This window comes from Cebus imitator, unplaced genomic scaffold, assembly GCF_001604975.1.
Source record: "Cebus imitator isolate Cc_AM_T3 unplaced genomic scaffold, Cebus_imitator-1.0 Scaffold1048, whole genome shotgun sequence".
Taxonomy (NCBI): Eukaryota; Metazoa; Chordata; class Mammalia; order Primates; family Cebidae; genus Cebus; species Cebus imitator.
Window position 1 is genome coordinate 2,080 of NW_016108363.1, and position 25,432 is coordinate 27,511.

Sequence of the window (25,432 nt, forward strand, 5' to 3'; positions counted from 1 at the left end):
CCTTCCTTCCTTCCTTCCTTCTTTCCTTCCTTCTTTCCTTCTCTTTCCTTTTCTTTTCGATGTCAACACTTTGAGTATATCATCCTACCCCCTTCTGCAAAGTTTCTTCTCAGAAATCCACTTATCATATTATGAAAGTAGCCTTGTATGTGACCAAATGTCTCTTGCTGCTGTTGGGATTCTCTCTTTGGCTTTGACTTTAGGCAGTTTGAGTATAATGTGTGGCTCTCTTTGCATTTAACCTTGGTGGGATTTTTTTGAGCTTCTTGGATCTGTGTGTCAATCTCTTTTCCCCACAGATTTAGGAAGTTTTCAGCCATTGCTTCTTCGAATGAACTCTCTCCCTTTCTCTCTTCTCCTACTGAGATGACCATAATGCATATACTCATTCACTTGATGGTGTCCCATAAGTCCCTTAGTCTGTCTTCAGTTTTCTTCATTCTTTTATTCTTTTGCTCCTCTCACGTGATGACTTCAAATAACCTGTCTTCAAGCTTGATAATTCTTCTGCCTTATCAAGTGGTCTATTGAACACCTCCAATGAATTTTTCAGTTAAATCATTGTATTTTATTTTTTATCTCCAGAATCTGCGTGGCTCTTTGTTATAGTGTTAATTTGTTTGTCAATATTCTCATTTCTTTCCTGCTTCGTTTTCCTGATTTCATTTAGTTGTCTCTCTGTGTTCTATGTTAGCTCACTGAACATCTTTATGACAATTATTTTAAATTATTTGTCAGGCAGCTCTTAGGTCTACATTTCTTTAGGGCTGGTTCCTGGAGTGTTGTTTTGCTCCAGTGATTGGGCCGTCTTCCCCGGTTGATTTGTATGCCTCAAAATCTTTTGTTGGGATTTGGGCATTTGAAGGATCAATCACCTCCCTCAGTCTTTGCATACCAGCTTGGTGCATAGGAAGACCTTCACCGATTGGCTGGAGGTTCTAGGACCTCTCAAACCTTTTCCAATGTCTTCTTGCCCCTAGCATCTACCTACATAACTGCAGCTCTTACCTGCTGCTCACTTCTGTTTTCAGGAGCTTCCAGACTCTATCTCAGGTTGCTTCAGCCTTCCAAGTCAGGCAAGACAGAAACCAGTCCCTCAAATAGCCCCCAAACAAGCCAGAACATTGTATGCATGGTCCACTCTCTTGTTTTTATCCCAAGGGAGGGGCCCAGAATTCGTGATTTTTTTTCCTAGTTGCTCCACACTACACCACGTAGAGGGAGGAGCACATGGGGTATGCTGAATGCTGGGAATTTTCCTACCTCTGTCGCTGGAATCTCTTCTTGGTTTTACAAGGGCCAGTGTGCTGTAGCTTGTCCCATGATCTCTACAATTCTCACGGAGGTATTCAGGTGTTTACATAATGTTGTTAACTTAATGTCTCTATGGGGGAAGGAGGGCCTGTAGCTTTCTTGGCTGCTGTCCTGCTGATGTCACTTCCATAGGGAACTTTTCAACAAGTGGTATTGGAAAAACTGGATCTCCCCCTCCCACCATATATGAGGATACATTTCAGGTGGGCCGGAGTTTACAATGTGAAATACGAAACCCTACACTACGGGAGACAATCTTCTCTACATTTAGAGTGGGAGATCTTTCCCGGCTATGACTAAAAACCCAAAAGATATAAGGCAAAATATTGATAAAGTTTATTAAGGAAACATAAAATGCTTTTGCATGGCGAAAAATGAAACAAAACACCATCAATGAGGTAAAAAGATTCATAACAGACAGGAAAAATGATTTATGACTCATATCAGAAGCAAAGGTAAATGTCCTAATATATCCCTAAGATACAAATAACTTTTTTTGGAAAGGAAAAAATGCCAAGGCCCCTATACTAACTGGGCCAAAACCATAAACTAAAATTACATAAGAATAAAGAAAACAGGAATTTAAAGATGCACAACCTGGCACACATGAAGGGAAGTGCAAGTTAACGTATATACACGAATATATCATTTCTCTCCTTTCAGATGGGCAAATTCAAAAATCTGGCAATACTACTGGTGAGATGCTGGGAAAACTTTCTCTCTCCGATATTGATGGGGAAAAGACCAATGGTCCGTCCTTCTTGAAGAGGTATTTGACAGTGATGAGCAAGACAGCTTGCGTTTTCGCCTTTTAAGCAGCAATGGCACATCTAGGGATCAATCCCAAAGACGTAGTGATACAAAAATTGCTAAAGACGTGTCATAAGCCTATCCATTGCAGCCATATTTAAAATAATAGCCAGACTATAAACAACCAGAGTGTCCATCAATAGAAGACTAGTTGACTACACTATGGTAGGTCCACACAGTGGAGTACCCTCTAGCTGTTGAGAGGAGTGAGGGATGTCTCCAGGGAGCACTGTGGAGTGATCTCAAAGATTTCTTTTTTCTCGCTCTGTCACCCAGGCTGCAGAGCAGTGACGCAATCTCGGCTCACTGTGACCTCCGCCTCCTGGGTTCAAGAGATTCTCCTGCCTCAGCCTCCTGAGTAGCTGGGATTACAGGCACCCACTGCCACATCCAGCTAATTTTTGTATTTTTAGTAGAGACAGGGTTTCACCATGTTGGCCAGGCTGGTCTCGAACTCCTGACCTCAAGTGATCTGCCTGCCTCGGCCTCCCAAGGTGTTAGGATTACAGGCGTGAGCCACCACGCTGGCCTCAAGGATTTCCTCTTTTTCACTTTTAGTAACTTTGTTTATTCATGTGTCTTTAACCGCTTCAGTACGTGCATTACATTGTAGCTACCACACCTACTCGCTGAAATAACACAGTTCTCAACATGGGGAACAAGTAGCACTTATAGTAACTTTTCTTATATGCGTGACTTTAAATGCTTCGCAAGATGCATAATAGTGTGGTCAGTACATCCATTCACTGAAATAACACTGTTCTCAGCTTGGCGATCAAGTAGCCTCAAAGATATGTTTTTAAGTTTAGAAAAAAAGGCAAGGTGGAGAACTTTATGTGTTAATAGTTTACGCAGCATTTGTCTAAGCAAAAGGAGGGAGTGTAATGAACGTCAGTCTCTCTAGAGACAGATACGGGTCCAATGGCCAGGTAATACCAGTTGCCCCCATTCCTTTAGCCTTTAAGAAATCTGTTGACACAAAAGAAAAAGAGAACTCTGTTACATATCACCCCGTATGAATGGGTTTTGCTAATTCTGAGATCCCTACCACTCACCTCTACCCAACTTTGGCCCCCTCCAGGAATATGCATTCCCACATAAATGGTTTTGACTATTCACTCCGCTCAATATTTGTCCCAGATCTTTCCATTTTTCTTTAAAAATAATATTTTCTCACACATTTTGGGCTGTTCCTGGTCAGAAACCAGCAGTAGCAGCCCTTTATGGCCCTGCAGTGTTAGTGGAACCTACTTTGAAAAAGCAGTCTTTCTGGGCAAGGGTTGAAAGCGGCGGAGTGCTGGACCTGGCTCTTACTGGAACTTGAGAGCCAACTATAAGATTTTCAAGAATTTTGTGAACCAGTTGTTAAATACAGCCATTATTAAAAACTAAATTACAGAAACTAACAATCACACCAATTATATTGAAAACAAACATGATATATGCTCAAAAATAATTAATCCCTAATTATTTTTGTACATTGTACTCTTATCTGTGTTCTTGTGGTTATTTACGTTTGTTGTATCTGAATGGTAAAAATACATCTCTTCCCAACTCTGCATTCACTGACGTCACTTTGATATCTTGCATTCAGCAAACGCAACAACCCAGAGCATTTTCCCCAACCTTCCTTCCCTACGAGCCAGTTGCTAAACCTGTACCTGCACACTAGTGGTTGAAATTGATCCACTCTACAGAAGCTCTACAGAAGCTCAGATCTAACCAATGCTGTTATATGACATACTTGAGTCAACACATAACTCACAGTGCTCTGTACAGTGACGTTTTAAATGTGTGAACTGGGCTAGTACACAACTAAGGGAAGTACACGAAAAAGGTTTGATATTTAACAGTTCACAAAGATGTCCTAAGATGCAAACACTACATCATTATGAGACTTTTGAAAAAGTGTGTGTGTTGCAGAGGGGCAGGGGGGACCAGGAAAACCGAAGGGTACAGGGAAAAGGGCCTGACTCCTTCCCCCAACGCCCATCACTTTATTTCTGTTTTTCCTCCCTCTTCTCATGCCACATCCTTTAACGAAAATATGCTTCCTCTTTTACCCAACTCAACTGTGGGACTGTGGTGTGCCTAGGACACAATTTCATAGCAGGATCTTAGTCCTCTCCCAGGTACTGCCACTTCATTCCTCCAGAAATATGTGGACTTGTCCATCCATCACTGGGAATAGAGGGGATTTGGGATCATTTGTTTGAGTAACAAATCAGGGAAGGAAGGAAGGTGTGAGATGGACTTCAGTCTTGCTCTGAGTCTGAGTGGCTTTGCATGTTTGTTTCTCTGCCATCAGATCAAGAATATAAGAATCCTGACTGCTCAGCGTCTCAAAAAAGAAAAGACTGGTTGTAACTGGATGTCATCCCAATCAATCGTCTTGGGTAAAGTACTGGCAGGGAAGAAAGGAGGAAGATAATAGCATGGAAAAGGGTCCATATCCAGGCATGTCCAACTGAGCTTTCTCTCTGCCTGGTGGGGGTCTCCAGGTCTTCATTTGTTTAGAATATCAGCAGAGGACTGGCAAACCAGTGCAGGTAAGAAAGATGTGATTGATTACTACGTACTGTTACCTTGAGTAAGAAATAAAGGGACTATTTTGGAAAAACCCTCTGGCTGATGTTTGTCACTTTGAGTTTTGAACCTTTTATTCAGTGCTTTATAAAAAAAAAAAAATCGAATTATTAGCTAATTTAAGGCCTGGTAAAGACAAGGGAATGTTCGCTGATGTTTGGCTTAAAATTTCCCCAAAACCACTTTCGCAAGCCACTTTCATTCTTTGAGCGTGTTTCCTCATAGGCAAAATGGCAACAATAACACTTGGCTTGCAAAGTTACCGTGAGGCTGTATGTGCTTAGTGCGGTGAGCACAGAATAAATAAAAGGTAGTGATGCTTCCTCATATTTCATGGGTCCTTCAAAAATAGGGTCTGAGTCTAATTCATTTCCCCTATTTGATTCTTCTTATCCTGATTGGCCTCAGTTTCCCCCACTGTAAAATTCACATTTGACTAGAGTAAAACAGGCATTCCCATTGGCCAAAACTGTCCTTCATGGAAGTTTGGTTTGGCCCAGATATAGGGCTTAAAGAAGAAACCCGAGCCAACGTTTACAAGTTGAGTGATTTTATATAGAAATCTAGAATTCCACCTTCTCTTGAAAAAACAGTCAATTTGGCCACCATGAGTCACTATCCCTGCATGGTATCAATTGCCTAGGGCCAAGCAGCAGCTGCCCACTTAGGTAGAGCATACACTGTCAGTCTGGCCAGAGCCCATCGGGCCTGCTCTACTCATTTATGTGATCTGCTTGATCCTACGGGCATTGCCACTCATGGCCCTCTGGACAACTGGAAACAGCCTGTGTCAGGCAGAGGGTAGGTACTTAACTGCTCAATGAATAAATACCCTACTCTTTTTCCTCTACCATTTTCTTATCTAGGCATGTTAAGAAATCCCAGTTATTGGATAAGGTGATTCTCACTTTGAAACATGAATTGAACAAATTGGTTAGAGTCGGGATAGTCTGGGTTATACTGTGGTAACAAACAACCCGTATATCACAGTGCCTTATAACAACAAGGGTTTATTATTTGTTCACGTACATAAACCTAGACACAAAGTGAAAACATCTTCATGTTTCCACATGCATGGGTACTCACATAAGTGCACAGGTATGTCAGCAATCACAAGACGAATAAAAACTCTGGCATATGAACTCACACAGAACCCCACTGAGAGACTGATCAACTTAGATTGCACAATCCTGTCCTTGTGAGACAGAGAAAGGGCCCAGCATCCAAAAGAGTAAGGGATAGAAGTGCAAGGATATCCACCCTCAGCAAAGGAATCGCCCCATATAATAAAAAGCTTATAAAACACCTGAAGGCTCTAAAAAAAGATGTTAAGCGATTTGGACATTAACCATTTTGCACATTCAGAAACTGTATACCAAATAGGCAGTGCTCTACTGAGGCCTCCTCCTCTGGGTTCCTAGCTCAAGAGGGAGATGCATCCCAGATGTCCAATAGGCAGCGAGATGGAGCTGGCTGGCCTGGGGCGGAGAGAGGGGCTGGGAGGCTGGAATCCTTTATCTCCAGCAGGAGCTGTGGACAGAAAGGAGGGGGCCGGAGCCAGGTCACATCCACATCCCCTTCCAGGTCTACGCTTTTTACATGTCCCGCCTAACCAAAGATTTGTCACCTGGACTGTTGCATAGACCTCTTCCTCTCTGATTTCCCCATCTCCCATCTTGCCTCCCCCAATCCCTCCATCAAAGCCACCACAACTCCTTTTGTTAAGCTCAGGGTCTCTGAAATTGTTCTCCCTAGCTCAGAAAACGTTCCCTGGCTCCTCACTACCCACAGTTGCTGGTCCAGCCTCCTAAGCCTGACCTGTCAGACCTCTGTGATTGGTACCCTCTCCAGCCTCATCCCTTTCTGTTAGCAGTCCCTCCAGGGTTGTATCTTCACTGACACACCATGCTCCATCCACCATTTTGATCTGGGAATGCCTAGCCTTCCCTCACAGCCTCCCCAGTTCTTTATCCCCCCTCGGAGCTCCTCCAGCCCCTCCTCTCTGGGCACATCGTTAAAATTTGGCCACAAAACACAGCTTGCCAAGGCATCCAGCCTCCACGTCGAGACTGGAAGCTCCCGGAAGGCAGAGACCAGAACTCCTTCCAGACCAAGCCCTTTATCACCTCTGTATGTCCTCCCCAGACCACAGTAGGCCACAGGGGGCTGAGCGTAGAACCTGGGATGAAAGTCAAGGGAGTCGGTTCTTCCACTTGATATGCTGCATGCTCTAGGGCAAGTCCCTGCCACCCTCAGGCCTTCCTTCTTGACATCAGGGCACTGGACGCTTGCTGTTGTGCACAAAGCTCAATAAACTGAAGATTCACTAAACAGCCCTCAACTACCATCTCGGGAGTCAAACTGAGGAGCTTGGGTGCTTGGCCCCAAGGAGATTCAACTTACTCTGATTTTTCAGTTAGAACCTGCTTGCCACGACGACCCCCATTCCCCAGCTATTCCCACTCTGTGTTCTCCTTTCAGGGAGCAGGCTACCTGGTGGGTTGCAGGCCTGGTGCAGGGACATGGAGTCAGGAGGGGCCTGGGCAGAGTTTCTCAGAGTCAGCAGAGCCTCAGCAGCCTCCAGCTTCCGCTGCCACTCTGAGTGGGCAGAAACCAAAGCCTGGTCAGAGACTTTGGGGACCTGCGAAGGAAAGGGTGTGAGAGAATAGGCACTGGGAAACTACACCACTTCCCAAGGCGACAAGTGCCCCTTCTGCCCCCTGTTCCCTCAACCTCCTCCCCCACCCCCACCAAGGCCTTCTGCTCTTCCCATCCACTAAGCTCCGCCCCTCCCAGGGTTCTGGACCCCACTACTTTCCCAGGACCTGTGGCTGCAGTAGAAGAGGGTCAAGGGTGGCACAGGGCTGGAGGATCAGAGTTGAGCATCTAGAAACAAGGAAAGGAGAGGCCAGGGGATTAAATCCACTGGCGGACACATCCTACCAGTAGACAGAGAGACGGGCAGGATTTTGCAGTATCTGGATGTGGGAATCCCAATGCCTGCTGGACCATTGGTCATTGTGGTTGGGGCAAGTCCCTTCTCCGGCTTGGCCAGGTTTCTTTCCCATACCTTTTCCATTACAGGGACACTTATTCCTACCAGCTTTTTCCTCCCAGGGCAATGATAAATATCATGGGAAATTACACGTGCCTGTGTTTTAATTTGCAAAGCACCTGGAGAGATGTTATTACTGTCCCTGCTCAGGGACTGGTTCTCACTTCCATATTGCCCAATCCTCATGGGTCTTGAAGGACAAGCACGGCTCACCTCCAAGAAGCTTTCTCTAATGGCCTCTAGGCTTTGCCCTGGACCCCTGTGGCCCTTGTCAGCACGGACCCCACCTTTCAGGCAGGACCTTCTAACCCATCCACCTGTTTCATGTGAAACAACAACCCCCATTTGTTGAAGCCCTACTATGTAGCAGGCCTTCTGCCAGTTCTCTTTTCAATGCTATGGGTATAGAATATTGTCCTCAGTACATCCATAGGGAAATGGAGGTTCAGACACATAAAGTCACTTGTCCAAAGTCTCAAAAATAGAAAATAGCAAAGCTAGGAGAGCCCTGTCCTTGCCCGTTAGTCTTAGACGCTACCTTGCTCTCCTCCTCGTCCTTCTCCCTCCTCCTCCTCCTCTTCCTCCTCCTCCTCCTCCTTCTCCTCCTCTGTTTCCCGTGGCATCAGGAACAAGGTTAGGCACACAAGACACAACCTACTCCATGGTCCTCACACTACTCACATGCTGGGCAGGGCAGGGGCCCTGTGGGGATCCCCAGAAGGAGAAAGCAGTTGCTGCTCCAAGGTCACTGGAGTACAGGGCAGAGACAAAGTTTCTGGGGCCTGGCCAAGCAGCAGAGCCCCTTGGGAGCTCCCCTGCAGGGGCAGAGAGCACATGTTGCAGTCAGGTACCAGGCTGGCCGTGGAGAGAGGAGGTGTGGACATCTTTCGGGATGAGGATAGGAGCCTAGAATGTCAGTGCTCTAAAGACCTTGAAGACCAAGCAGTCTTACCTTTCATTTTGCAACTGGGGAAATTGAGGCCCAGGGAGGAGAAGTGATTTTTCTCAAGGTCGTATGGTGAGCTGATGGATAGGATTGGAGATGAAACCCATGTCTTTGGGACATAGTGCAAGGTGTCTGGACAGTGGCTGGGTGGTAGCCTCCCCAGCTGGCCACCGACTCTCCTTACCTCCTCGGGGGCTGTGAAGATGTGGGTCTCGGACTGCAGCATGTTGTTCTCCTTCCCAGCTGCAAAAGACCAGCAACAGCTTTGGTGAGTCTTTCCCCCCAACCCCACCCTACTTCACCCCACCTCCAGTCTCAGGTCTCATCTCACCATGGAGCTCTTGGATTCCCCTGTCCCCCAGATCTCTCCTTCCTACAAACACTTGGTAGATAACACTGATGACATTTTACACCTGGGAAAACTAAGGTCCAGGGAGCAACTTGCCCCAGGTCACACTGCAATTCTGTGATGGGACTGGTGATAGAACTGCTCATGCTTCCTCCACCCAAACTCTGGCTCCCTCCCTGGCCAGAAACACTCACTGAGAACTCCTGCTCTGATGGTTAAATTCCTGACACGGATGGGAGCTTTGGGAGGGGCAGCCATACTCCTTCTCAGTCCTTGAGCCAGGTGTCTCTTTGGCTGTACCCGCTGCTCCCTCTTCAAGGCACTCACAGCAGGCAAGACCCTGAGGCGTTCTCTGAAGTAAAGGATTTCAGGGCAAAGGTTAGTTCCATTTAGAGGATGCCTGACCCCTCCCTGTCTCAGACACCATACTCATGAGAAGAGGGCACAATTGTGACACTCGCAGGCCTGGAAGAGGCAGAAATGCTTGTGGCCACTGATTTGGGCAGTGATGCTGTGGTTGTGGTAGAGGTCACAGCAATCTGTAACTCTTCTGGGGCCAAGTTCAGTCCCCCATGGTGCTCCAGTCTCACACCCTGTGGTGCATTCAGAGTCAGAGGGGCAGCAGGGTGCAGCAGGTATTTCTTTGGGATCCATGGTTCCAGGGTCAGGAGCGGAGGTCAGAATGGCCACATGATCCCCTACCCCCAACGTACTTCCTCTGCGCTTGGAAAACCCTATCTGAGGCGGCTGAATGCTTCTCCATCCTTCTCACCACTGGAATCAGATTGCCTTCCCTCCCCTTCTCCTCCCATGGTTTTCACCAACCTTCACTGCGACCTCCTTGCTCACGTTGCCTTCTTCCCAGAAAGCCTCACTCACACATAGCCCCTTCCCAAGAAACTCTTGGCATGGATCCTGTACCCATTCAATCCAGTCATCATTCTCCTTGCTTACCGAACCTTCACCATAGACCCCATTTTCAGGCATGCACGTGCACTCCCGTTCCCCCTTCCACCGTTACTACACTCGCTTCTTGTGTATCATCCTGCACTCTGCCAAATCCAACTATTATTCCTGGCATCCACTTCAATTCTCTTCCGAACCTTCTGTATTCACTCATTCCCCACACGGGATTTTGCGTCCCCAGCACTCAATTCTGTTGTAGTCTCTCCTATGTCCTATATTCAATTTTCCCCTCACATTTCATGCTGATTCATGCTGATTTTTTTTTCTTGCACCCCCACCTTACACTTAATTATTCCCTTGCTCCCCCTTTAAGCTGATTTCCCTCTTGTACCCCACGAAATCATATTGTTCTCCTGGTTCCCTGGCCCTCTTTCAATTATTATTTTCATTCATCCCTTCATGCATCCCCTTGATTCTTTTTTTTTGCTTTGCATTTTATCTGGCGTTTCTCCCCATGTTATCCCTCCCCACCCTCCCCTCCCTCTCCAGCCCCGGCTGTCTTTCCTCTACCCACCCCCAAATGCCCCCAGTGTGTGATGCTCCTCTCCCTGAGTCCACACGTTCTCATTGTTCAACACCCGCCTATGAGTGAGAGCACGCGGTGTTTGGCTTTCTGTTCTTGTGTCAGTTTGCTGAGAATGATGGTTTCCAGATTCATCCAAGTCCCTACAAAGGACATGAACTCATCGTTTGTTATGGCTGTGTAGTATTCCATGGTGTATATGTACCACATTTTCTTGTTCCTCAGGCTGGAGAGCAATGGCAGTTCTCGTCTCACTGCGACCTCTGCCTCCGGGGTTCAAGTGAGTCTCCTGCCTCTGCCTCCCGAACAGCTGAGATTACAGGTGTCTGCCATCATGCCTGGCTAATTTTTTGTATTTTTAGTAGAGGCGGGGTTTCATCACGTTGGCCAGGCTGCTCTTGAACTCCTGACCTCAGGTGAGTCACCCTCCTCAGCCTCCCAAGGCGCTGGGATTACAGGCGTGAGCCACCGCGCCCAGCCGATTCCTTTGATTCTTCATTCAGGAGACATCTGTTGAGCCCCCTATGAAGTCTCAGGTTATGATCTAGCCCATAGGGAACTCCTAGGGCAGTAGTGTTTCTCTGGGGCCGACCCTCTCTGCTTTCATGCAAACCCACACGTTCCCTCCACAGCCTCCCCGAAATCTTCCATACTGCTCTCCACACTTCAACAATTGTGCTTGAGCACACCATCTCCCCCCACCCCCATCCCACCCCACACACCCAGTCCCACCGCCCCAGAATGCGCCACTTCCTCAGGAAGCCCAATCATTCACTCTCTCCTCGACCTCTGAATCAAAAGCAGTTCCATGAGCTCTGCCTCACTGGCCAAAGGCCAGGGCTCAGGGGGCTGGAGCAAGGGGTCCTCCCAAAAGGGGTTCCGGGAGAGCTGAGGGCGGAATGGGACATCAGGAGAGGATGGGAGTAGCAGAGAGGGGAAGGGTTTGGGAATCTGGCTCAGGAGGATGGGAGGAAATAGGAGGTGTGGGGAACAAACGTTTAATTCTGATATCAGCCTGCGGTTACCCCAGCCTCTAGCAAGTCAGAATCAGTCAGAGGGTCTGAGGGAAGACCCAGCTTCTGCTTCCCTTCGCTCCCTTGCCACAAAGGCCAATGAGCTCTTGCACTGCCTTAGACCTCCCGCCCCTGTGGCTGGCGACCAATGAACTTCGACATCTCTTGCCGCCCACGCTCTGAGGCCACGCCCTCCTCACCGCCCTCTAGCTTCTCCTGTTCGCTACACTAGAGATCAGTCAAGAAATCCTGAAGTGATCCTTGAGTTTTATGCTCCCCAAGGCTTGTTTCCCAGATTAGTCTCCCTTTGAGTGTGAAATATTTTGTGTGCATGCATTTTTAACTCATGTACTTGGTATTCTGTAATTTACCTTTTAAAAATTCAGCATGTGATTAAAGATCGATCCGTATTTCTATGCCGCGGATTCCCAATCAATGGTGACTTTGCAACCCCCAAGAAACAAAGCCTGGAGACACTTTCGTCCATATTTGCGTGCCTCCGTTTATGAACTCCCTGTTAATGTTCCATAGATAAATGTGTCTATTCCTCTACCACTACTACATTGTCTTAAATTTTTTCACTTCATAACACATCTTGACATCTGCTAGGGCAAGTCTCTGCATGGTATTCATAATTTCCAAACACATCCTTGCTATTCTTTGCCTTTTGTCCTCCTGCATAAATTAGTATGCAATGTCAAGTCTCCCCCAGACTTGGTTGTAACAGATTTGGATTGCATTTTCACTGAATCTATGGATCAGTTAGGGGAGAAACCACTATCCGTAGAATACTCAGCCTTCCTATTCACCAACTTGGGATGTCTCCACTTATGTGGGTCCTTAATGTTTTAATGTTTCAGTTTAGTTTTTAGTTTTATCTCTTGTATATTTAGGTCTAGCACATCATTTATTGTATTTATCCCAAGATACTGTAGATTGTTGCTGTTCTTGTGCTTGATGTCTCTTTAAAATGACAATTTCTATTTGGATCTAATTTACAAAAATGCTTTTAATTTTTCAAAACGTGACTTGATCTTAAAGCCAGCCAACATGCCAAACTCTATAGGCGTTCTGAAGTTATCTGTGAGTTTACAAGTAGTAGAAATAGAATTGAACTTACGGTTTTCTGTTTTGTTTTGTTTTGTTTTTTTTTTTTTTGACTGTGCTGGCTAGGAAGCCTAGTACAAGATCTAATAGTGACAGCAAAATTGGGCTTATTTGATTGTTCCTGATTTTAGAGAAATGCTGCCAGCATTTCCATATTAAAATAGCTTCCTTGTGTTTTCCTTTCCTTTCCTTTCCTTTTTGTTCCTTTCCTTTCTTTTCCTTTCTTTTCCTCCTTCCTTCCTTTCTTCTTCCTTTCTCCCTACACCACCCCACCATTCCCTTCCTTCCCTTTTCTTTTTCCTTTCTTTTCCATCCCTATTCCTTTTCCTTTTTCCTTTCCTTTGCTTTCCTTTCCTTTCCTTTCCTCTCCTTTCCTTTCCTTCCTCTTCCTCTCTCCCTACACCACCACACCACCCCCTGCATGTCTTATGCCTTTTGTCCTTCTGCATAAATTAGCATGCAATGTCAAGTTTCCCAGAAACTCTATTGTAACAGACTTGGATTGCATTTCCACTGAATCTATGAATCAGTTAGGGGAGAATCCACTATCTGTAGAATACCCAGCTTAGGGTAACTTCGAGATTTTTTCCAAAACCTTCAGCAAAGTTTAACTCATAATCCAAAATGTAAAAAAAATTATAAATGTATATTTTAATGAGTTTTCTATTTCCTTCTTTCTTTTCTTTCTTTCTTACCCTTTTTCCCTCCCTCCCTTCTTTCCTTTCCTTGGGTTGCTTTCTTTATTTGATTTGTAAACAAAGAAGAATCGAAAAAGAAGCCCCTCACTCTGTCACCCAGGCTACTGTAGTACAGTGTCATGATCTTGGCTCACTGCAACCTCCACCTCTTGGTGTCAAGCAATCCTCCTGCCTGAGCCTCTCAAGTAGCTGGGACTACAGGCACATGCCACCATGCCCAGGTAATTTTCGTCTATTTCGTAGACACGGGGTTTCGCCATGTTGCCCAGGCTGTCTGGAACTCCTGGGCTCAAGCAATCTGCCCGACTAAATTGCTGGGATTATCATGCTAGGCCTCTTAATGAGTTTTCAAAAATTAAACATGCACATGCAATTAGTATCTACAGCAAGCAACAAAATATATGGGCAACACACACACCTCTCTCATGCCCCCTTCCATTTATAGCTTTGCTAATGTCAAACCTACCTTCCTCTCCCATAGTAAATGTAACAGCTGTGGTGTATTTTTTATTTCATTTTTTGTATATGCTACATTAAAACACCTAAACTAAAATACTAGCACACATCAGAATCACCCAGAGGGCGTGATAAAACACAGACTTCTGAGCTCCATATCTGTATTCTCAGATGACAAGACCTGGGGTAAGACCCAGAGTTTGCTCTTCTAACAAGTTACGTGGTGATGCTAACGCTGCTGGTAGGGGACCACATTTTGAGAACGACAGCACAAGAGAGGATAGCATAAGGAACCTCCAAATATCCATCTCCCAGCTGCAACCATTAACAACTCATGGCCAACCACATTTCCTACATATCCTGTCCTCTCCCCCTCCTCCAGATTATCTTCAAGCAAATATCAGAAATCGAAAAAGTACAAAAACCATATGTGGATATCTTAGTGTATCTTATTTGATTTGGAAACACTTCAGTGCATAACTCTAAATATGAGGAATCTATTTTCCTCAACGTTTTATTTTGAAAATACACAAAGCTGAGGAGGTAATACAGTGAAAAATCTTTTGCCTAGATTCACATTATCTCATTGCTTTATCTCCCAGTATTCTTTTTCTTGCTTAACCACATAACAGTTCCAAACACTTCACCCAGTTACTTCAGCATGTACCTCCTAAGTACTAGAATGTACTCCAGTGAAACCACAGTGCCATGATTCACGTTGAAGAAATGTAACAATGAAGGGGCACTATTATCCAAGTCCACATACAGTCCGTATTTAAATTTTGCCAAATGTCCCAATGATATCCTTTTGAAAGATTTTTGGGGGGATCAGCAATCCAGTCAAACGTGATACATTGCACACAGTTGTCCTGTCTCTTTAGTGCCTTCTAATTGCAAACAGTACCCCAACCAATTTTTTAAACCTTGACGATGACTTTTTTTTCCAGAGCCGAGGCCCGTTGTCTTGTAAAGCGTCTCACAATATGGGTTGGCCTGATAGTTGCCTCTTGTTTACATTTATGTTTGACACTCGGGGTATGAATATTAAGTAGATGTTGAGTAGTTCACATTATATCACATATGGAGGCTTCTAATGCCAGTTTCTCTAGTTACCGGTGATGCTGTTTGTATTCATCAGTTTTATCACTTAATTAAGGTGTTTGTCAGACAGAATACTACAATGTGAAGGTACTTATGTCCCTCTATGATTAACAATTAGTCTGTGGCATGATATTTCGATGACATGCAGATATTCTGTTCTCCAACAAAAGTTTACCTCTTGGCCTTAGTATTCATTCTGGGCTCTTGCCTGAATTGATTATTACTTTGTCGGTTAAAAAAATGGTGATTTTTCTAATTCTGTAATTCATTTCTGCTTTTTTGGATGGGCATTTTGATGTAAAAAAGCTCATCTCACCCCCTTGCCCACCTTGTTGTTGTTGATGTTGCATTTGCTGCGGCAGAGAAAGTGTACAAGCTGTTTATTAGTTTTGTTGGAAGAAATGTAAAGAGAATAAAGTGGACAATGTTAAGAGAAATGTAAAAAAAATACAAGATGAATTTGATAAGAATATTCCCTCTAACAGTCTAATCAGATTGACAAAATTTGTTGCCCGAAATTAGAATTGGACAGCAACAGCAAAAAAGCAGTTTATGATAATTAATAACAGGGTCTGAGGTTATTAATTTGGCCAATTAAAAAATGGCTTGAGTCTTGTAGAACACACACACACACACACACACACACACACACACACACACACATTTTAGGTGGAGACATCGTAAAAAGATATTGTTATTTCAGTTGCATAACACATAATAGAAAACTGAGAGTCTATATATAATATTTTACAAAAAGCAGAACACCTTCAACTAAGTCACCATGCAAATGTCCATGTAATACAAGATCTTTCTAACAATATGGAAAAATAGTTGATTCAAAGTCTGAAAAATTTCAGCTACCTTACTTTTAGCATTACCTAAATCACGAGAAATTTTGTCTCCAAGAACTTTTCAATTTGCAAAGGCATGCTCGTAGCATGAATAATTGAACTCATAGTGCAGTTATTTGGGTATCATTTCTACCTCTTAGAAAGGAAATTGAGTTAATTGTGAAAGACATTGCAGAAACTAGTTTCCTGTGATGAAAGACAGGGATCTGGCTGTTAGTTCAAAAATTAAATTTTCTTGTGATTTAAATCAAGAGTCCGATGTTTCTTTTATTTCTGCTCTTCACTGTATGATTCACATTGCAAACATAAGGGTTTAGCTTCCTAAAGTCAACTATATGAAAACTTTCGTAACTATAGTTATTAAAGTCATTCAGTAAATATGTACAAAGACAGCAAATCATCATGGGCTTATTTTGTCAGTCTTTCTTGAGGTATGTGTGTTTTATGAGTCTTCTTAAAGACCTCAGGTTTTATGTCATTGATTTTCTCTATTATTTTTCAGGTTTACATTTCGTTGCTTATTTTACCCATCTTTCACATTTCCTTCCTTCTGCTTCTTTTGCTCTTCTTTTTCTAGTTTAGGTTAGTGACATCATAGATTACTGCTTTGATAATTTTCCATTTGTCTAATGGAAGCACTCAATGGCATCAATTTTCCTTTCAACAATGCTTTAGCTTTGCACCACAGATGTTGACATGTTTTGTAATCATTTCCATTCAGTTCAATTCACTTTTTGAAGTCCTGGAAGACTTAGTCTTCATTGTTCTTTTTATTTAAATTGGCAAATAAAAATTATATATATATTTATGTTGTACAACACAATGTTTTGATAATAAGTATACACTGTGAAATAGCCAAATCAAGGTAATTATCACATGCATTACTTCACATACTTATCACTTTTTGTGTGGTGAGAACACGTAAAAACTACTCTCAACAAATTTCAAGTATGCGACATATTGTTATTAACTATAGTCACCATGGTGTAGAATAGATTTTTTGAAATTATTACTCCTGTCTAGCTGAAATTTTGTACCCTTTGATCAACATCTCCCCCACTCCCCCAAACCCCAGCCTCTGGTAACCACCATTTCACTCGCTAGTTCTAAAAGATCGACTTTTTCACCTTCCACACATGGAAATGCCGTGTGTTGTTAGAAAACGCCATGATTTCCTTCTTTCGTATGGCAGAGCAGTATTCCATTGTGTATATGGACCACATTTTCTTTATTAATTAATCCGCTGATAAACACTTAGGTTCATTGCAAATCTTGGCTATTGTGAATAGTGATGCAATGAAGATGGGAATGCAGATATCTCTTTGACATGCTGATTTCATAGCCGTTGAATATATTCCCAGAAGTGGGAAGGCGGGGTCATGTGGTAGCTCTATTTTAACTTTTTGAGGAACCTTCATATTGTTTTCCATAATGGCTCTCCTAATTTACATCTGGAAGACTTTCTCTTTAGCCCTAGGATTCAGTGGCACCCTTAACACTGAGTGGTGGTGAAAATGCTGACATCATCCCAGCAGGGACAAAGAGGGGTGTCTCCTTATGGCCTGGTAGGGGTATATTTTGGAGATCTCCACATAATCCCGCTGATATGACAGCGCGAAGGGACCCTTGTCTCTGCTCATGGAAAGGAATGTGGAAGTCTACGCTTCCCACTAGGCCTTTGCTGGTATGAGTGGGGAAAGGGCCACAGGGTTTTCTGAGGTGTTCGGCTGGAGTAGAGCAGTTATTGTGAAAATATTTTCTGTCTTGTTGGGCTGCCCCTTTTCTGATCCTTAGGCTAGGAAGAACAGGCTTTTGCAGGTTTATTTCTTTGTTTCTTCACTTGTTTTGTTTCGTTTCCTTTTGTTTTGCCTGTGCATTTTGGCATTCCCCAGTAGCTGGTTTCTTCAGCTCCAAGTTTGGATATATCAGGCAAAAACAAAACCCAAGGAACTCACCACCAGGTCGTTCTGAGGTCCCCAGTTGGTCTGCTTTCTTCTTTCCACTTTCAGTCTTATGTTTGTTTTATATATAGTGTCTAGAATTTTTAAGTTGTACTTAGTGGGAAGAATAGGGAAATGTACATCTATACCATCTTCCCAGAAGCCGCAGTCTCTATAAATTTATTTTATTTAAAAAAAAAAACACAAATAATAGCTATGTATATTTATGGGGTACAATATGAGGTTTTGATATATGTATACAATATGGAATGATTAAATGAAGCTAATTAGCATATCCATCTCCTCACCTACCTATCATTTGTGTGTGTGTGTGTGTGTGTGTGTGTGTGTGTGTGTGTGTGGCGAGAACATTTACAATCTCTTCTAGCAGTTTCAAATTATGCAATACATTATTTTTAACTAATAATGCTGTGCAGTAGACCACTAAAGCTTCTTGCTCCTGTCTAACTGGAACTTTGTACTCTTTGACCAACATCTTCCCTTGCCATATCCCCACCAAGCCCTGCCACCCCCAGCCTCTGGCAACCATCATTTAACTCTCTAATCCTACGAGACCAACTTTTCAAGATTCCACATGGGTGGGATCATGTGGTATTTGTCTTCCCTTTTTTTTTTCTTTTATTTTTAGTTGACATGTAATAATTGTGCATATGTATGAGGTACAGAGTGATATTTTGATACATCTATTCAATGTGTAATGACTATATCAGAGTAATTAGGATATCCATCACCTCAAACATGTATCATTGCTTTGTGCCGGAAACATTCAAAATCCTTTCTTTCAGCTTTTTTAGCATATACTATACGATACTGTCAACTATATTCAGCCTTCAGTGCTATAGAACACTAGAACTTATTCCTCCCGACAATCTGTAATATTGTATCCATTAGCCAACCTCTCCCTATCCTCCCCTCCCCTCTACACTTCCCAGTCTCTAGTAACCACAATTCCATTCTCTACTTCTACGAGCCCAATTTCCTTTAGCTCCCACATATGAGTGTGAACGTGTAGTATTTTTCTTCCTGTGCCTGCCTTGTTTCACGTAACATACTATCCTCCAGGTTCATCCATTTTGCCTCGAATAACGGAACTTCTTTCTTTCTGATAGCTGAATAATGTTCTACTGTGTATAGAGACCACCTTTTCTTTATCCATTCATGTCGATGGACACTTAGGTTGATTCCATATCTTAGCTATTGTGAATAGTGCTGCAATAAACATGGGGAAGCAAATATTTATTTGATACACCGACCTCCTTTCTTTTGTATAAATACCCAGTCAAGGGATTGTTGGATCATATGGTAGCTCTATTTTTAGTTTTTTGAGACACCTCCATACTGTTTTCCATGATGTTTGCACTAATTTACACTCGGACCAACAATGTATAAGAACTCCCCTTTCTTCACATCCTCGTCAAAACTTAGCTTTTTGTCTTTTTCATAATAGCCATTCTAACTGGGGTGAGAGGATATCTCATGTTAGTTTGGACTCACATTTCCGTGATGATTAGTGAGGCTGAGAAATTTTCCATAAACTTCTTGGCGACCTGTACGTCTTCTTTTGAGAAATGTCTATTCCAATCCTTTGCTCATTTTTAATAGTATTATTTGGGGGAGTTTTGCTGTTGAGTTCTTTGAATGCCTTGTGTATTCTGGATATTAGTCTCTTATCGGACAATTAAGTTGGAAGTATTTTCTCTCACTCAACAGGTTGTCTCCTCACTCCGTTGACTGTTTCCTTTGCTTTACAGAAGCTTTTTAGTTTTATGTGGTCCCATTTGCGTATTTTTGGTTTTGTTGCCTGTGCTTTTGTAGTCTTACACATAAAATATTTGCCCTACTAGAACAATGCCCTGAAGCTTTTCTCCTTTGTTTCCTACTAGTATTTTTATAGTTTCAAGTCTCCCATTTAAGCCTTTAAGTTTCTATAACAATAGCACGGTGTCTTGGTCACCGTGCTTTATGGTATATTTTGAAGTCAGGCAGAGTGATGCCTCCAGCTTTGTTTGTTTTCCTCTCCCTCCAACCCCCAGAATTTCTTTGGTTATTTGAGGTCCCTTGGGGTCCCATACGAATTTTAGGATTTTTCTTTTTGCATTTCAGTAAAAAAATATCATTGGTATTTTGGTTGGGATTGCATTGAATCTGTAGATTGCTTTGGGTAGTATGGCCATTTGAGCAATGTTCATTCTTCTAATCCATAGGCATGGAATGTCTTGCCATTATTTTGTCCTCTTCAATTTTTTTCATCAGTGTCTTGAAGTTATCATTATGGAGATCTTTCACATCCTTGGTTACATTTATTCCTAGATACATTTTTTTTTTGTGGCTACTTTAAATGAGGTTGCTCTTTTTTTTTTTTTTTTTTTTTTTTTTTTTTTTTTTTTTTTTTTTTTTTTTTTTTTTTTTTTTTTTTTTTTTTTTAATTTTACTTCAAGTTGTGGGATATATGTGCAGAACGTGCAGCTTTGTTACATAGGTATACATGTGCCGTGGTGATTTGCTGCACCTATCAACCCATCATCTCAGTTTTAAGCCCCAAATGCATTAGGTATTTGTCCTAATGCTCTCCCTCCCCTTGCCCCCCACCCCCTGACAGGCCCCGGTGTGTGATGCTCCCCTCCCTGTGTCCATGTGTTCTCATTGTTCAGCTCCTACCTATGAGTCAGAACATACGGTGTTTGATTTTTTTGTTCCTGTGTTAGTTTGTTGAGAATGACGGCTTCCAGCTTCACCCATGTCCCTGCAAAGGACAGTAACTCATTCTTTTCTATGGCTGCAGGGGTTTCTCTCTTGATTTCCTTTTCTGCTGGTTCATTATTGGTGCATAGAAACACTACTGATTTTTGTATGTAAATTTTGTATCCTGCAACTCTATCGAATTTGTTTATCAGTTCCAAGAGATTTCGGGGAGTCTTTAGTTTTTTTCTATCTATCCAGTCATGTCATCTGTGAAGGGTTGCAATTTGACGTCCTTTCTTTCCATTTGGAAGTCATTTATTTCTCCCTGGTGCCTAATTGCTCTGGTTAGGACGTTTGTTACTATGTTAAATAAGAGTGGTGAGAGTGGGCATCCTTGTCTTCTTTTAGTTCTTAGAGAAAAGGTTTCAGCTTTTCCCCATTCAGTATGATGTGGGTTAGTCATAGATAGCCTTTTATTATGTTGAGGTATGTTCCTTCTGTACCTAATTTGTTGAGAGTTTTTATCATGAAGTGATGCTGAATTTTTGTCAAATGTTTTTCCTGCATTTACTGAGCTGATCATATCATTTTCAATCTTTGTTCTGTTGGTGATTTGTGTGTGTTGAAGCATCCTTGCATTTCTGGAATAGATCCCAATTGATCATGGTGTATTATCTTTTTGATGTGCTGTTGGATTCAGTTTGTTAGTATTTTGTTGAAGATTTTTGCACCGAGGTTCATCAGGGATACTGGCCTGTAGTTTTCTTTTGTGTGTGTGTGTGTGTGTGTGTGTGTGTGTGTGTGTGTGTGTGTGTGTGTGTTTGCCTGGTTTGTGTGTCTACCTCAGGGTAATTGCTGGCCTTACAGAATGAGTTAGGAAGAATTCCCTCCTCTTCTTCCACCCTCTCCCTTTCCCCTCCCCCCTTCCCTCCTATTCTGTCCCCACCCCCACTGCCACAGAAACAGCCAAGCAGGCAGCCTTGGGAAGGAGGGGCAAACACAAGGGCAAGTGGTTCAGATGCACCTTGGTCCCGTGGCAATGGCAGTGGGGCCTGTCTTGGGCACATGAGCGTGCCTGGGCTCTGCTATCTCCCAGCCCAGCAGAGGGTAGGAGCTGTGGCCGCTTAGGGCAAGACACAGAGCCTTGGGGGTGGGCACCGAGAGTCATATTTTGCTGCAGCTGCCCAGTACACTGAAATCTTTTGGGCTCCACACAGGTTTAAGCAGTGCCTCTGCATCTCCTCCAAGCAGCTCTGCCTGCCAGTCCAAAGGGAACTCCTGTGTCTAGGATCTCAGAGGTCCACAGCAGGAATGTGGTGCCCTAGGGTTCCTTCACTCACCCCTTCCTCGGGTCCAGTCTGTCTCCAGGGGCCAGTCCTGACACTCTGCAACACCACACAGGCATCCCCGCTTCCTCCCTCTGCAACCACAGTGTCTTCCATTGCCCCTTTATTGAATTCTCATGTTTTCTCTCAAAAGATGTGTTTGAAGTGTGCAGATTTACTTAATAGTTCACTTCCTCTCTGGGTAAGAGGCACAGCCCAGCTGCATTTGGTCAACCATCTTTATTCCCAGTCGAAATAAGCAATTCTGCCTGATAAAGCCATTTGAAAAAAATGTGAGAGAATACTAAGAAGAAAAATAAGGCATGGATCTTGAAAATATATTTTTAATGGTATTCAAAAGATTCCCACGTATATCAAAAATATTTAAGGAATTCTATCACATATAAAATGCCAGATTTTCAACTGAAAAAATAATAATTCAGAAATTTTTCAGTCTTTAATTCCGGATTTTTCCCCAATTCCTAAGGTATATCCACCTCCATTGAGTTAATATTCAGAAAGGTATATTGCATCTTTAATAACCAAAAATGAGCATTCCTGTGAAAGCTGTTAACCTGACAATCAGGAAATTCAGTAAATGTGGCAAACTGGCCACTACGTAAATGCATTAATTTGAGGATAACTGATTTTCTTGTCACCCAGCATCACTAAGCATATCAGGGAGAGTCATGAACACAGAGGATCTCTCTCCCTGGCCACTTTGCATCCGTGGAAACATAGGGGAAAAGCAGCTCACTGTTGGTCAGGCGAGGCAACTGGATTATGAATCTCTTAACTTGGGTCACTAAAATAGACTGAGTGTTTACGGCATTAAGAGGTTGCTCAATACTAACTAGACCTAACATTTTTTGAAGCATTAGCTAGCTGTCGGATAGTGCACCACATGCTTTACACGTATTGTCATCTTTAATTCCTACAATCTCTCTAGTCCTATCTTCAGTTTTGCAAGTTAGGAATCTGAGGTTGAGAGAAACTAAGTCGTTTGTCCAAGGTCGCGGCTAAGAAAGTGGCAGAGCTTGGATTCAGAGTAAAATTTGCCTCACTCTTACATATTATACTGTCATTTGAAGGCTCTTGGCAACTTTACAGACGTATTTATCCAAGGCACCAGAATAGCTGAGAAGTCACGCCCCAAACAAACAGATTGTGAGTAAGTTAACAGCTACAGTTCAAAGGGTTTCAGAGGCAGCTTATTCTATGTAAACTCAAGTCTTAGGCCAACAAAGGAATCCTTGATCAATGACCATGTGATATTTGTTGATATGCAGAGGTTGATTCAAAAGGAGAGGGATGGAGTTACATCTCCATGCTGTGGCGTGAAGAGCAGTCTCTTGGGTGAGGGCTGCTTTTTACCCAAAGGCCTATTAATAAGTGCCCAGGTGGTGGGCTGCATCAATATAAATCAAGGCATTTCGGTGGGAAATCCTAGACTGGTGCTAAGGAGTTATTCAAAACCAAGCCCAGGTGTTGAAATAAATTTCTGTTTCTAGCTCTTCATATGGGAGATTTCTGCAGCACTGCATCTGCACTCTTACTCACTGAGGGCCTCAGCCACTTCTGAAGTGGCTAGGAATAAAATTAGTTGTGACAAGAGATACTAGCCGGGCTGCTGCCAAATATGCAGGTAAAAGCCTGGTTGTATTTAAGACACAGTGGCCAAAAATAATCCACATCTTTGATCCTCCATCCCTGCACCCATCTAACGGAATTAAGGTACAATTCGGTGACCAGATGCAGGCTTGGTGATCGTAAGGCTTTAAATGTTTCAGTTAAATGGAATCTACTTGAGAATGACAACTTTGAGCTCAAAAGTGGTAAGTTATACGTCTTTGCTTCTAGCGCTCCTGCTGTGGTCCCTTTCATGTGGTCGGTAGGTAACCCATAAAGTTATTATTGAGAGATACCTAAGTTCCAAGCACAGAGGACTGCCTAGCAGCAAACACCCTCAGGGGTAGGTATAATGAAAAGTCAGTCGTTCAGGGAGTCAGCAAAATCAGCAATGTAAGGACCTCTAAAATTTCTCCCCTTCATAAAAGCAATGAGAAGAAAGCTGGCAAAAATTGTCAAAATGAATGTTTTTGGAAACCTGCAAATTCACCTAAAGCTGAGGGGCAACCTTGGGCAGGCATGTTTATTCAAGAAAAGCAGCAGAATCTTGGTAGGAACAGTGAACTATGTGACATTTCAACTAGCCCTATCCTCGTGGCCCTTTATACAGCTCCGTGGTAGCCTTGAATACCAACAGCCTGCGATCATGGTGAAAACCAGCAGCCTGGCAGCCAGCAGAGGGAACAGAACAGGGTTGGAGCTCCTGCAAAGCCACATTCCCAAGAATTCTCATTATTTGATCTGTGTGGTAGTTCCCTGGAAGGCCCTACTTACGTGGCTGTCTTTATTTGGACTGACTCAGAGGTTGCCTCATTTGAAACACCTTTTTCCCTGGATGCATTTGTCAAAAATATTTGGAGGCAATTGCTCAACATTGCAGCTCCCTCAGGCAGTGGATAACACTCGGGGCACACAATAGGCTAACCAATACCTTAAAAGGAAAATCCAGGTAATGAGGCGACCATTGGGACTTTTAAAAGCGATAACCTATTCCTGGGAATCTAGTAGGCCAGACACTTGCCTAGGATGATGACATGGTCTGGAAAGACCCAAAAGGTGCCTAAACAGTCAACTCTGCTTTACTCTGAGGCTCTGTGAAAGAGTTGTCAATTGCCTGGCTGTGTGTTCAAGGCATGTCCAACATATGCATAGAGCCCCATGGCAATGACTAGGAAACTTACCTTTTCCAGGCAGGTAAAGACATCTCTGTCCAATCACCAGGTCACCACTAAGCCAACCAAGCAGGGAATTCAGTAGCCACACATAACAGAGGATACGGACTTTACAGAAGCAGTTCAGAAAAGTCGCTAAACAAACAAATGACAGCAAGATTAATAGCACCAAACAACAACAACAATACCTTGAAAGGGGGGAGAATCTGAATTTCAGAGTTGCCACGTTCTATTACTTAAAGTGTCCAGTTTTCAACAAAAACTTATGAGACATGCAAAGAAACAGGAAAGCATGGAACACACAGAGGGAAGCCCAGACATTGGACTTACTAGAAAAAGACTTCAAATCAGCTATTATAAATACGTTCAAACAACTAAAAGAAACCACATGGAAAGAATTAAAGAGAAGTATGAGAATGATGTCTCACCAAATAAAGAACTCATCACAGAATGTAAATTAGTGTTTTTAAAACACCCAAGTAGAAATTCTGAAGTGGAAATGTGCAATAACTACAAAGAAAAATTCACTAGAGGGGCTCAACAGAAATTGGAACTTGAGGAAGAGAGGATATTTGAAACAATAATGGCCCAGGCTCCCCAAATTTGATTCAAATCATTAATGTACACAAATGGGAAGCACAGAAGCTCCAAAGAGGATGAACTCAAGGAAATCTTCACCGAGACACATTTTAGTCAAACTGTTGAAAATCAAAGACAATGAGAGAATGTGGAAAGCAGCAAAAAGAAACAGCTCACCACATACAAGGGACCCCCAGTAAGATTAACAACTGAGTTCTTATCAGAAAGCAAGGGGACCAAAAGGCACTGAGAAGTCACAGTCGAAGGGGTTAAGGAAAAAAAAAAAAAAAAAAAAACCTAAAGGAGCAT

The 25,432-nt window shown here is 43.1% G+C and overlaps 1 protein-coding gene across 2 annotated transcripts in view; it reads right to left on the reverse strand.

Annotated features, from left to right (window-relative positions):
* Positions 1-5,700: 5,700 nt before the first annotated feature.
* LOC108298701 (doublesex- and mab-3-related transcription factor C1) overlaps positions 5,701-25,432 on the reverse strand; it is a 67,359-nt gene continuing 47,627 nt past the window's right edge. Inside the window, exons 1-7 of one of the 2 annotated variants that reach the window (XM_037735872.1) lie at positions 24,554-24,641; positions 9,255-9,412; positions 8,896-8,954; positions 8,447-8,580; positions 7,536-7,596; positions 7,204-7,351; positions 5,701-6,240 (exon numbers count right to left, since the gene is read on the reverse strand). In XM_037735872.1, coding sequence (XP_037591800.1) covers positions 6,128-6,240; positions 7,204-7,351; positions 7,536-7,596; positions 8,447-8,580; positions 8,896-8,954; positions 9,255-9,412; positions 24,554-24,576 — 696 coding nt within the window. In that variant the 5' untranslated portion in view covers positions 24,577-24,641 and the 3' untranslated portion in view covers positions 5,701-6,127. Of the gene's footprint in view, positions 6,241-7,203; positions 7,352-7,535; positions 7,597-8,446; positions 8,581-8,895; positions 8,955-9,254; positions 9,413-24,553; positions 24,642-25,432 lie in introns of those variants that run through there. The other variant, XM_017521295.2, reaches the window with a different exon arrangement.